This window comes from Oncorhynchus nerka, unplaced genomic scaffold (assembly GCF_034236695.1).
Source record: "Oncorhynchus nerka isolate Pitt River unplaced genomic scaffold, Oner_Uvic_2.0 unplaced_scaffold_4787, whole genome shotgun sequence".
Classification (NCBI taxonomy): domain Eukaryota; kingdom Metazoa; phylum Chordata; class Actinopteri; order Salmoniformes; family Salmonidae; genus Oncorhynchus; species Oncorhynchus nerka.
Genome location: NW_027036518.1, coordinates 399 through 14,572, shown reverse-complemented (window position 1 = coordinate 14,572; position 14,174 = coordinate 399). Strand labels below are relative to the sequence as shown.

General features: G+C 54.0%; 2 protein-coding genes across 2 annotated transcripts; both read right to left on the bottom strand.

The window, feature by feature from the left end:
- Positions 1-11,342: 11,342 nt before the first annotated feature.
- On the bottom strand, positions 11,343-12,113 carry LOC135566470 (histidine-rich protein PFHRP-II-like). The gene has a single exon (XM_065014174.1). It carries the CDS (start codon positions 12,111-12,113, stop codon positions 11,343-11,345), a length of 771 nt encoding a protein of 256 aa, XP_064870246.1.
- A 579-nt stretch (positions 12,114-12,692) lies between these two features.
- On the bottom strand, positions 12,693-13,706 carry LOC135566469 (histidine-rich protein PFHRP-II-like). The gene has a single exon (XM_065014172.1). The coding sequence runs from the start codon at positions 13,704-13,706 to the stop codon at positions 12,693-12,695; it is 1,014 nt and encodes a 337-aa protein (XP_064870244.1).
- Positions 13,707-14,174: the final 468 nt, after the last annotated feature.

Here is a 14,174-nt window from a genome sequence, read left to right as displayed (position 1 = left end):
CTGATGTGAAAATAGGAAAACAATAGCTACTAATGTCGGTGAAATCTGGATTCGATGCCCATGCCTATGTGAAAATAAAGGGAAGGCAATGGCTTACTAGTAATCAGATAAGTGTGGATTCGGAGTCTTGCCTGCCTAATGTTGAGGAATCACATGACCCATGTGACATGTGCTGTACTACATGCTACATGATGCTACATGCTACATAATGCTACTACATGCTACATGCTATGTTAACTACATGCTACATAATGCTACATGCTACATGATGCTGCATGATGCTGCATGATGCTGCGTGCTACATGATGCTGCATGCTGCATGATGCTGCGTGCTGCATGATGCTGCAGTGATGCTGCATAGCTGCATGATGCTGCATGCTGCATGATGCTGCATGCTGCATGATGCTGCATGCTGCATGATGCTGCATGCTGCGTGATGCTGCATGCTGCGTGATGCTGCATGCTGCGTGCATGCTGCGTGATGCTGCGTGATGCTGCATGATGCTGCGTGCTGCGTGATGCTGCATGCTGCGTGCTGCATGATGCTGCATGCTGCATGATGCTGCGTGCTGCATGATGCTGCGTGCTGCGTGATGCTGCATGCTGCGTGCTGCGTGATGCTGCGTGCTGCATGATGCTGCATGCTGCTGTGATGCTGCGTGATGCTGCGTGCTGCGTGATGCTGCGTGCTGCGTGATGCTGCATGCTGCATGATGCTGCGTGCTGCATGATGCTGCGTGCTGCATGATGCTGCATGCTGCTGTGATGCTGCATGCTGCATGATGCTGCATGCTGCATGATGCTGCATGATGCTGCGTGCATGCTGCGTGATGCTGCGTGCTGCATGATGCTGCATGCTGCATGATGCTGCATGCTGCATGATGCTGCATGCTGCGTGATGCTGCATGCTGCATGATGCTGCATGCTGCATGCATGCTGCATGATGCTGCGTGCTGCATGATGCTGCATGCTGCGTGATGCTGCGTGACTGCATGATGCTGCATGCTGCATGATGCTGCATGCTGCGTGATGCTGCGTGCTGCGTGATGCTGCATGATGCTGCATGCTGCATGATGCTGCGTGCTGCGTGATGCTGCATGCTGCATGATGCTGCATGCTGCGTGATGCTGCGTGCTGCGTGATGCTGCGTGATGCTGCATGCTGCATGATGCTGCGTGCTGCGTGATGCTGCATGATGCTGCGTGCTGCGTGATGCTGCATGCTGCATGATGCTGCGTACTGCATGATGCTCACATGCTGCATGATGCTACATGCTACATGTGCTGCATGAGTGCGCTCATGCTGCATGATGCTGCGTGCTGCATGTGCTGCGTGATGCTGCGTGCTGCATGATGCTGCATGATGCTGTGCTGCATCGATTAACGTGATGCTACATGCTACATGTGCTGCATGCTGCATGATGGCTGCATGATGCTGCGTGCTGCATGGTGCTGCGTGCTGCATGTGCTGCATGCTACTGCGTGCTGCATGATGTGCTGCTGCATGATGCTGCATGCTGCATGATGCTGCATGCTGCATGATGTACGTGCTGCATGATGCTACGTGCTGCATGTGCTGTGCTGCATGATGCTGCTGCGTATGATGCGTGCATGCTGCATGATGCTGCGTGATGCTGCATGCTGCATGATGCTGCTGCGTGATAACGCGTGCTGCACGTGATGCTGCATGATGCTGCGTGCTGCATGATGCTGCATGTCCTGCGTGATGCTGCATGCTGCATGTTGCTGCATTACTGCGTGATGCTGCGTAATGCTGCATGCTATGATGCTACATGCTGCATGATGCTGCGTGCTGCTGCGCATGCTGCGTATACTGCATGATGCTGCATGCATGCTGCATCGCTGCATGATGCTGCATGATGCTGCATGCTGCATGATACTGCATGCTGCATGATGCTGCATGCTGCATGTGTCTGCATGCTACATTCTGCATGTGCTGCATGCTGCATGATGCTGCATGCTGCATGATGCTACATGCTGACGTGCTGCATGATGCTGCATGTGCTACATGATGCTACTGCATGCTGCATGTGCTGCATGATGCCACTACATGCTGCATGTGCTGCATGTGCTGCATGATGCGTACATAATGATGCTGCGTGCTGCATGACTGCATGTGCTGCGTAGCTGCGTGATCTGTGCTAGCTGCATAATGATGCTGCTACATGATACATGATGCTGCATGCTGCATGATGCTGCATGCTACATGATGCTGCGTGCTGCATGATGCTGCATGCTGCATGATGCTGTAGCTGCATGATGCTGCATGCTGCGTGCATGCTGCGTGATGCTACGTGCTGCATGATGCTGCATGCTGCATGATGCTGCATGCTGCATGATGCTGCGTGCTGCATGATGCTGCGTGCTGCATGATGCTGCATGATGCTGCATGCTGCATGATGCTGCATGCTGCATGATGTGCTGCATGCTGCATGATGCTGCATGCTGCATGATGCTGCATGCTGCATGATGCTGCGTGCTGCATGATGCTGCAGTGCTGCATGATGCTGCATGCTGCATGATGCTGCATGCTGCATGATGCTGCATGCTGCATGATGCTGCATGCTGCGTGCATGCTGCATGCTGCATGATGCTGCATGCTACGTGATGCTGCGTGCTGCATGATGCTGCATGCTGCATGATGCTGCATGCTGCATGATGCTGCGTACTGCGTGATGCTGCATATTACTACATGCTATGCTGCATGATGCGTCTAGGCATGCTGCGGACTGCATGTGCTGCTGCTGCATGATGCTGCATGCTATGATATACACATGCTGCATGATGCTGCATGCTGCATGTGCATGCTGCCGTGATGCATGCATGATGCTGCATGATGCTGCGTGATGCTGCATGGTCTTTGCGTACTGCATGATGCTGCATGCTGCATGCTGTGCTGCATGATGCTGCGTACTGCATGTGCTGCGTGCTGCATGGTGCATGCTGCATGATGCTGCATGATGCTGCATGCTGCATGCTATGATTGCTGCATGCTGCGTGATGCTGCATGCTGCGTATGATCGTAGTGCTGCATGCTGCATGATGCTGCATGCTGTGATGTGCATGCTGCATGATGCTGCATGATACTGCTGCATGCTGCATGATGCTGCATGCTGCATGATGCTGCATGCTGCAATGATGCTGCATGATGTGCTGCAAATGATCCGTACATCTGCATGCTGCGTGATGCTGCATGCTACGTGATGCTGTGCTGCGTGATGCTGCATGCTGCTGTGATGCTGCATGCTGCATGATGCTGCATGCTGCATGATGCTATGTTGTGCTGCATGTTGCAAATGATGCTGCATGATGCTGCATGCATAATGCTACATGCTACATGATGCTACGCTACATGCTGCATGCTGATGGTGCTGCATGACTGCATGATACTGCATGCTACATAATGCTACATGCTACATGCTATGGTACATGCTACATGATGCTGCATGCATGATGCGTGGAGTCTAGGCATGGGATGATGCTGCATGCTGCATGTGCTGATGCTGCATGCTGCATGCTACATGCTGCATGCTGCATGCATGCTGCATGCTGCATGATGCTGCATGCTGCATGTGCTGCATGCTATGCTGCAGTTAGCTGCATGTGCTGCATGCTGCATGATGCTGCATGCTTGCATGATGCTACCTGCATGATGCTACATGCTACATGTGCTGCATGCTACATGATACTGCATGTGCTACATGCATGCTACACATGATACTGCATGCTGCATGATGCTGCATGCTGCATGATGCTGCAGTGCTGCATGCTGCATGCTGCATGTGCTGCATGCTGCATGATGTACATGCTGCATGATGCTGCATGCTGCATGATGCTGCGTGCTGCATGATGCTGCATGCTGCATGATGCTGCATGATGCTACGTGCTACTGCATGCTGCATGATGCTGCATGCTGCATGATGCTGCATGCTGCATGATGCTGCATGCTGCATGATGCTGCATGCTGCTGCATGATGCTGCATGATGCTGCATGCTGCATGATGCTGCATGCTGCATGATGCTGCATGCTGCATGATGCTACGTGCTGCATGATGCTGCACGTGCTGCATGATGCTGCGTGCTGCATGAGTGCTGCGTGATGCTGCATGCTGCATGATGCTGCATGCTGCATGATGCTGCGTGCTGCATGATGCATGCATGCTACATGCTGCATGATGCTGCATGATGCTGCATGCTGCATGATGCTACATGCTACATGATGCTGCATGCTACGTGATGCTGCATGATGCTACATGCTGCATGATGCTACGTGCTGCATGATGCTGCATGATGCTGCATGCTCATGCTGCATGATGTGCTACATGATGCTGCATGATGCTGCACATGCTACATGATGCGTGGATCTGAAACTGGGACAATGCTGCATGATACTACATGCTGCATGATGTAGTGCTGCATGATAACTGCATGCTGCATGATGCTGCATGCTACATGATGCTACATGCTACACTGCATGCTGCATGATGCTACATGCTACATGATACTACATGCTATGCTGCTACATGATGCTGCATGCTGCATGTGCTACGTGCTGCATGATGCTGCATGCTGCATGTGCTGCGTGCTGCATGATGCTTCCGCGTGCTGATGTGATGATGCTACGTGCTGCATGATGCTGCATGCTGCGTGATGCTGCATGATGCTGCGTGCTGCGTGATGCTGCGTGCTGCGTGATGCTGCGTGCTGTGATACTGCATGCTGCATGATCGCTGCGTGCTGCAGTGATGCTGCGTGCTGCATGATGCTGCGTGATGCTGCATGCTACGTGCTGCTGATGCTGCATGCTGCATGCTACGTGCTGCGTGATGCTGTATGCTGCGTGATGCTACGTACTACATGATGCTGTGCTGCTGGCATGATACTGCATGTGCTGCATGCTGCATGCTGCTGCATGCTGCACGTGCTGCTGATTAACACGTGCTGCATGATGCTACGTGCTACATGATGCTACATGCTACGCGTGATGCTGCATGCTGCGTGCTACGTACTTTGCTGATGCTGCATGATGCTGCATGCTGCATGATGCTGCAATTGCTGCATGGTGCTGCATGCTGGTCTTGTGCTGCGTACTGCATGATGCTGCATGCTGCATGATGCTACGTGCATGATGTACGTGCTGCATGATGCTGTGCTGCATGATGCTGTGCTACATGATGCTGCATGATGCTGCGTGCTACATGATGCTACGTACTGCTGCATGCTGCATGCTGCATACTACTGATACTACATGATGCTACATACTACATGTTCGCTACATGCTACATGATGCTACATGTGCTACATATACTACATACTACATGTGCTGCGTGCTGCATGATGCTGCATGCTGCATGATGCTGCGTAGCTGCATGATGCTGCACGTACTGCATGTGCTACGTAACTGCATGATGCTGTGATGCTGCATGCTGCATGATGCTGCATGATGCTGCATTGCTGCATGATGTAACTGCATGCTGCATGATGCTGCATGATACTGCATGCTGCATGATGCTGCATGATGCTGCAGTGCTGCAATGATGCTGCATGATGCTGCATGCTGCATGTTAGCATGATGTACATGCTGCATGATGCTGCATGCTGCATGATGCTGCATGATGCTGCATGCTGCATGATGCTGCATGCTGCATGACTGCATGCTGCGTGATGCTGCATGATGCTGCATGCTGCATGATTGCTGCATACTGCTGATGCATGCTGCATGATGCTGCATGTGCTGCATGCTGCATGATGCTGCAATGATGCTGCATGCTGCATGATGCTATGCTGCATGATGCTGCATTGCATGATGCTGCATGTTAACTGCATGCTACGTGATGTGATGGGTCAGATCTGTTTGGGACTGCTACATGCTACATGCTGCATGATGCTGCGTAATGTGCTACATGATGCTGCATGCTGCATGATGCTGCATGCTGCATGGTGCTGCATGCTGCATGATGCTGCATGCTGCATGTGCTGCGTGCTGCATGATGCTGCATGCTGCGTGATGCTGCATGCTGCGTGGGTGCTGCTGCTGCATGCTGCGCTGATGTGCTGCGTGCTGCTGATGCTGCATGCTGCGTGATGATGCTGCGTGATGCTGCATGCTGCATGATGCTGCATGCTACGTGCTGCGTGATCGCTGCATGCTGCATGATGCTGCATGCTGCGTGCTGCATGATGCTGCATGATGCTGCGTGATGCTGATGCTGCGTGTGCTGCATGCTGCATGATGATGCATGCTGCATGATGCTGCATGCTGCATGATGCTGCATGATAGTGCGTGCTGCATGATGCTGCGTGATGCTGCATGCTGCGTGATGCTGCATGCTGCATGATGCTGCATGATGCTGCATGCTGCATGATGCTGCATGCTGCATGATGCTGCATGCTGCTGCATGATGCTGCGTGATGCTACGTGCTGCATGATGCTCGTGCTGCGTGATGCTGCATGCTGCATGATGCTGCGTGCTGCATGATGCTGCATGCTGCATGATGCTGCATGCTGCATGATGCTGCGTGCTGCATGATGCTGCAGTGCTGCATGATGCTGCGTAGCTGCATGATGCTGCGTGCTGCATGATGCTGCATGCTGCATGATGCTGCATGCTGCATGATGCTGCGTGCTGCATGATGCTGCATGCTGCGTGATGCTGCATGCTGCATGATGCTACGTGCTGCATGATGCTGCGTGCTGCATGATGCTGCGTGCTGCGTGATGCTGCATGCTGCTGCTGATGCTGCGTGATGCTGCGTGCTGCATGATGCTGCGTGCTGCGTGCTGCATGCTGCATGCTGCTGCATGATGCTGCGTGCTGTGATGCTGCATGCTGCATGATGCTGCATGCTGCTGATGATGCTGCATGCTGCATGATGCTGCATGCTACGTGCTGCGTGATGCTGCATGTGCTGCGTGCTGCATGATGCTGCATGCTGCGCGATGCTGCATGCTGCATGATGCTGATGTTTTTCACATGCTGCATGATGCTGCATGTGTGCATGCGTGCTGCATGTGCCTGTGATGCTGCATGCTGCATGTGATGCTGCTGCTGCATGTGCTGCATGCTGCATGATGCTGCATGCTGCATGTTGCTGCATGCTGCGTGCTGCATGATGTGCGTGATGCTGCATGCTGCATTGCGTGCTGCGTGATGCTGCATGATGCTGCGTGATTAACTGTGCTGCGTGATGCTGCATGCTGTGATGCTGCGTGCTGCATGTGATGCATATTTTCACATGCTACATGATGCTGCGTGCGCCATGACTGCATACTTTACATGTGCTACATGCTGTAATGCTGCATGCTGCATGATGCTGCATGCTGCATGATGCGTGGAGTCATCTGGGTAATGATGCTGCGTGATACTGCATGTGCTGCGTACTGCATGCTGCATGTGCTGCGTGATGTGCTGCGTAGCTGCATGATGCTGCATGCTGCATGATGCTGCATGCTGCATGATGTACATGCTGCATGATGCTGCATGCTACATGATGCTGCATGCTGATGCTGCATGTGCATGTTGCTGCATGCTGATGCTGCATGATGCTGCATGCTAGATGGCATGCTGCATGATAGCTGCGTGATGCTGCATGCTGCATGTGTGCAGTGCTGCATGATGCTGCATGCTGCTGATGCTACATGCTGATGCTGCATGCTGCATGATGCTGCATGCTGCATGTGCTGCATGTGCTGCTGCATGTGCTGCATGCTGCATGATGCTGCTGCATGCTGCATGCTGCATGCTGCATGATGCTGCATGCTACATGTGCTGCATGCTGCATGCTGCATGATGCTACAGGCTGATGCTCATGTGATGCTAATGATGCTGCATGCTGCATGATGCTGCATGCTGCTACGTGCTGCATGTGCTGCATGCTGCATGATGCTGCGCTGATGTGCTGCATGCTACGTGATGGTGCTGCATGCTGCATGATGCTGCTGCTGCGTGATGTGTGCTGCATGTGCTGCTGCTATGATGCTGCATGATGCTGCATGCTGCATGATGCTGCATGATGCTGCTGCATGATGCTGTGATGCTGCATGTGCTACGTATGCGTGATGCTGCGTGATGCTGATGCTGCATGATGCTGCGTAGCTGCATGATGTGCGTGCTGCATGCTGCATGATGCTACTGCATGATAACTGCATGATGCTGCATGCTGCATGATGTGAGCTGGGATTACATGCTACATGTGCCTACGTGCTGCATGATGCTGCATGCTACATGATGCTGCATGATACTTTACATGCTACATGATGCTGCATGCTGCATGATGCGTGGATCTGGGCTTTGGGACATGATTGCATGCTGCATGTACTACATGCTGCGTGATGCTACGTGCTGCATGATGCATGCTACGTGCTGCTGTGATGCTGCGTGATGCTGCATGCTACATGTGCTGCATGCCTATAATGCTGCGTGCTGCGTGATTAACTGCGTGCTGCGTGATGCTGCGTGATGCTGCATGATGCTGCTGCATGGTGCTGTGCTGCATGATGATGCTGCGTGCTGCTGCTGCATGCTGCATGATGCGTGCTGCATGATGCTGCGCTACCGTGCTGCATGTGCTACGTAGCACATGGCTGCGTGCTGCGTGATGCTGCATGCTGCATGATGCTGCATGTGCTGCATGATGCTGCGTGCTGCATGATGCTGCTGCATGGTGCTGCATGCTGCATGTTGCTGCATGTGCTGCGTGATGATACTGCGCATGATGCTGCATGTTAACTGCATGCTGCATGCTGCATGGTGCTGCATGTTGCATGCTGCATGCTGCATGATGCTGCATGCTGCATGATGCTGCATGCTGCATGCATGCTGCATGATGCTGCATGACTGCGTGCTGCATGCTGCATGATGCTGCATCGATGCTGCAGTGCTGCGTGATGCTGCATGCTGCATGATGCTGCGTGATGCTGCGTGCTGCGTGATGCTGCGTGCTGCGTGATGCTGCGTGCTGCGTGATGCTGCATGCTGCATGGTGCTGCGTGCTGCATGATGCTGCAGTGCTGCGTGATGCTGCGTGATGCTGCATGCTATGCTGCATGCTGCATGATGCTGCGTGATGCTGCATGCTGCATGATGCTGCATGCTGCATGATGCTGCATAAGTACTGCGTGCTGCATGCTGCATGATGCTGCAGTGCTGCGTGATGCTGCATGCTGCATGAGTGCTGCGTGCTGCATGATGCTGCATGCTGCATGATGCTGCGTGCTGCGTGATGCTGCATGCTGCATGATGCTGCGTAGCTGCATGATGCTGCGTGCTGCGTGATGCTGCATGATGCTGCATGGTGCTGCGTGCTGCGTGATTAACTACGTGCTGCATGATGCTGCATGCTGCGTGATGCTGCATGCTGCGTGATTAACGCATGCTGCATGATGCTGCGTGCTACGTGCTGCATGCTGCATGATGTACGTGCTGCATGATGCTGCATGCTGCATGCTGCATGATGTACGTGCTACGTGATGCTGCATGCTGCGTGATGCTGCGTGCGCATGATGCTACGTGATGCTGTGCTGCATGATGCTGCATGCTGCGTGATTATTGCATGCTGCATGATGCTGCATGCTGCATGATGTACATGATGCTATGATGCTACATGTTGCATGGTGCTGCATGCTGCATGATGCTGCATGCTGCATGTGCTGCATGATGCTACATGCTGCATGCTGCATGTGCTGCATGCTGCATGTGCTACGTACTGCATGTGCTGCATGCTACGCGGGTGCTGCATGCTGCATGATGCTGCATGCTGCATGATGCTGCGTGCTGCATGTGCTGCGTGTTAACGTGCTGCGTGATGCTGCGTGCTGCGTGATGCTGCGTGCTGCGTGATGCTGCGTGATGCTGCGTGCTGCGTGATGCTGCGTAGCTGCGTGATGCTACGTAGCTGCGTGATGCTGCGTGATGCGCTGCGTGCTGCATGATGCTGCATGCTGCGTGATGCTGCATGTGCTGCATCGATGCTGCATGCTGCATGATGCTATGTACTGCATGCTGCATGCTGCATGCGTGCTGCATGATGCTGCATGATGCTGCATGCTGCGTGATCACGTGATGCTGAGCTGCGTGATGCTGTGCTGCATGTTGCTGCATGCTGCATGACGTGCTGCATGTGCTGCATGATGCTGCATAGCTGCATGATGCTGCATGCTGCGTGATGCTGCGTGATGCTGCGTAGCTGCGTGATGCTGCGTGCTGCGTGATGCTGCATGCTGCATGCTGCGTGCTGCGTGATGCTGCGTGCTGCGTGATGCTGCATGCTGCATGATGCTGCATGCTGCATGGTCGCTGCATGCTGCATGATGCTGCGTGCTGCATGATGCTGCGTGCTGCATGATGCTGCGTGCTGCATGTGCTGCGTGATGCTGCTACTGCATGCTGCGTGCTGCGTGATGCTGCGTAGCTGCGTGATGCTGCGTGCTGCGTGATGCTGCGTACTACATGCTACGTAGCATGATCGTGGAAATCTGCGTGATACTGCATGTAATGCTGCGTGCTGCATGTGCTACATGCTGCATGATGCTACATGCTACATAATGCATGATGCTGCGTGATGCTGCGTGCTGCATATGCTGCATGATGCTGCGTGCTGCGTGATGCTGCGTGCTGCGTGATGCTACGTGATCGCGCGACGTGCTGCATGATCGCTGCACGTGCTGCATGATGCTGCATGATGCTTGCATGATGCTGCATGCTGCATGATGCTACATGCTACGTAATGCTACGTGATACTACATGCTGCATGATGCTACATGCTAATGATGCTGCATGCTACATAATGATGCTACGTAGCATGTGCTGCATGATGGGTGAATCTGAATGATGTGCTGCATGCTACATGTGCTGATGCTACGTGCTGCATGATGCTGCATGATGCTGCATGCTGATGGTTGCGTGCTGCATGATGCTACGTACTGCATGATGCTGCATGCTGCATGCTTGCATGTGCTGCATGCTGCATGATGCTGCATGCTGCATGATGCTACATGCTGCATGATACTGCATGCTGCATGATGCTGCATAGCTGCATGATGCTACGTGCTGCATGATGGCTGCATGCTACGTGATTAACACGTGCTACGGTGCTGCGTGCTGCATGATGCTGCATGCTGCATGATGCTGCGTGCTGCAATGATGCTGCGTAGCTGCATGATGCTGCATGCTGCATGGTGCTGCATGCTGTGATGCGCATGTGCTACGTGCCGTGATGCTGCATGCTGCATGTTAATAAGCTGCGTGCTGCATGATGCTGCATGTGCTACGCGTGATGCTACGTGCTGCATGATGCTTTGCATGTGCTACATGCTACGTGATGCTACGTGCTACATGGTGCTGCATGCTGCATGATGCTGCATGCTGCAGTGCTGCATGCTGCATGATACTGCATGCTGGTGATGCTGCGTACTACGTGATGCTGCAGTGCTGCATGTGCTGCGTGCTGCATGATGCTACGTGCTGCATGATTAGCTGCATGCTGCATGATGCTGCATGCTGCGCTGATTGGCTGCATGCTGCGTGATGCTGCGTGCTGCGTGATGCTGCATGTGCTGCATGCTGCGTGATGCTGCATGCTGCGTGATGCTGCGTGCTGCATGATGCTGCGTGCTGCGTGATGCATGCTGCATGCTGCATGATGCTGCATGCTGCGTGATGCTGCGTGCTGCGTGATGCTGCATGCTGCATGATGCTGCGTGCTGCATGATGCTGCGTGCTGCATGATGCTGCAGTGCTGCATGATGCTCGTGCTGCGTGATGCTGCATGCTGCGTGATGCTGCGTGCTGCGTGATGCTGCATGCTGCATGATGCTGCGTGCTGCTGATGCATGCGTGCTACGTGCTGCATGATGCTGCGTGCTGCGTGATCGTGCTGCGTAGTGCTGCGTGCTGCATGCATGTGCTGCGTGATGCTGCGTGCTGCGTGATGCTGCATGATGCTGCGTGCTGCGTGATGCTGCGTGCTGCGTGATGCTGCGTATGCTGCATGCTGCGTGATGCTGCGTGCTGCGATGATGCTGCGTGCTGCATGATGCTGCGTGCTGCATGATGCTGCATGATGCTGCGTGCTGCGTGATGCTGCGTGCTGCATGATGCTGCGTGATGCTGCATGCTGCATGCGTGCTGCATGATGCTGCATGCTGCGTGCTGCGTGCTGCATGATGCTGCGTGCTGCGTGATGCTGCATGCTGCATGCTGCATGATGCTGCGTGCTGCATGGTGCTGCATGCTGCGTGATGCTGCATGCTGCGTGACTGCGTGCTGCATGATGCTGCATGCTGCATGATGCTGCATGCTGCATGATGCTGCGTGCTGCATGATTGCTGCATGCTGCATGATGCTACGTGCTGCATGATGCTGCATGCTGCATGATGCTGCACTGCGTGATGCTGCATGCTGCATGCTGCGTGATGCTGCATGATGCTGCGTGCTGCGTGATGCTACGTGCTGCATGATGCTGCGTGCTGCATGAGTGCTGCGTGCTGCGTGATGCTGCGTGCTGCGTGATGCTGCATGATGCTGCATGCTGCGTGATGCTACGTGCTGCATGCTGCATGATGCTGCATGCTGAGTGCTACGTAGCTGCATGATGCTGCATGCTACGCATGCTGCGTGATGCTGCGTGCTGCATGTGCTGCATGTCTGCATGATGCTGCATGCTGCTGCGATGCTACGTGATGCTGCGTGCTGCGTGATGCTGCGTGCTACGTGATGCTACGTGCTGCATGATGCTGCATGATGCTGACGTGCTGCGTGATGCTGCATGACTGCTGTCGATGCTGCGTGTACTGCGTGCTGCATGTGCTGCGATGCTGCGTGATGCTGCATGCTGCATGATGCTGCGTGAGCTGCATGCAGTGCTACTGCTGCATGATGCTGCATGCTGCATGATGCTGCGTGATGCTACTGCTGATGCTACGTGCTGCATGATGCTTGCAGTGCTGCATGATGCTGCGTAGCTGCATGATGCTGAGCTGCATGCTGCGTGTGCATGCATGCTGCATGATGCTAGCTGTGCTGCATGATGCTGCGTGCTACATGATAGCTGCATGATGCTGCATGCTACGTGCTGCATGTATGCTGCGTGCTGCATGATGCTGCGTGCTGCGTGATGCTGCGTGCTGCGTGAGTGCTGCGTAGCTGCGTGATGCTGCGTGCTGCGTGGTGCTGCATGTGCTGCATGTGCTGCGTGCATGCTGCGTGCTGCTGCATGCTGCATGATGCTGCGCTGATGTGCTGCGTGCTGCGTGATGCTACGTGCTGCGTGATGCTGCATGCTGCGTGATGCTGCAGTGCTGCTGCGTGATGCTACGTGCTGCATGATGCTGCAGTGCTGCATGATGCTGCGTGCTGCATGATGCTGCATGCTGCATGATGCTGATGCTGCGTGCTGCATGAGTGCTGCATGCTGCGTGATGCTACTGTGCTGCATGATACTACTGCGTGATTGCATGATGCTGCATGCTGCGTGATGCTGCATGCTGCATGATGCTGCGTGCCATGATGCTGCGTGCTGCATGGTGCTGCGTGCTGCATGATGCTGCATGCTGCTGCATGCTACTATGCTGCGTGATGCTGCATGCTGCATGATGCTGCATGCTGCATGATGCTGCGTGCTGCTGATGCTGCATGCAGGTGCTGCATGATGCTCGTGCTGCATGCTGCATGATGCTGCATGCTGCATGATTCAGTCTGCGTGCTGCATGATGCTGCGTGCTGCATGATGCTGCTGTGATGCTGCGTGCTGCGTGATGCTGCGTGCTGCATGATGCTGCGTGCTGCGTGATGCTGCGTGCTGCGTGCTGCATGATGCTGCGTGCTGCATGACTGCGTGATGCTGCATGATGCTGCATGATGCTGCATGCTGCATGATGCTGCATGCTGCATGATTGCTGCATGCTGCATGATGCTGCATGCTGCATGATGCTACATGCTGCATGATCGGCTGCATGATGCTGCATGATGCTGCATGCTGCATGTGCTGCATGATGCTGCATGCTGCATGATGCGTGCTGATGCTGCGTAGCTGCAGTGATGCTGCGTGCTGCATGATGCTGCGTGACTGCATGATGCTGCATGCTGCATGATGCTGCATGATGCTGCATGCGTGACTGCATGGCTGCTGTGATGCTGACGTGATGCTGCATGATGC

Coding starts and splice junctions, on each gene's coding strand:
- LOC135566470 (XM_065014174.1), bottom strand. CDS start 12,113: ATGCAGCACGCAGCATCACGCAGCACGCAGCATCATGCAGCATCATGC.
- LOC135566469 (XM_065014172.1), bottom strand. CDS start 13,706: ATGCAGCATGCAGCATCATGCAGCATGCAGCACGAGCATCATGCAGCA.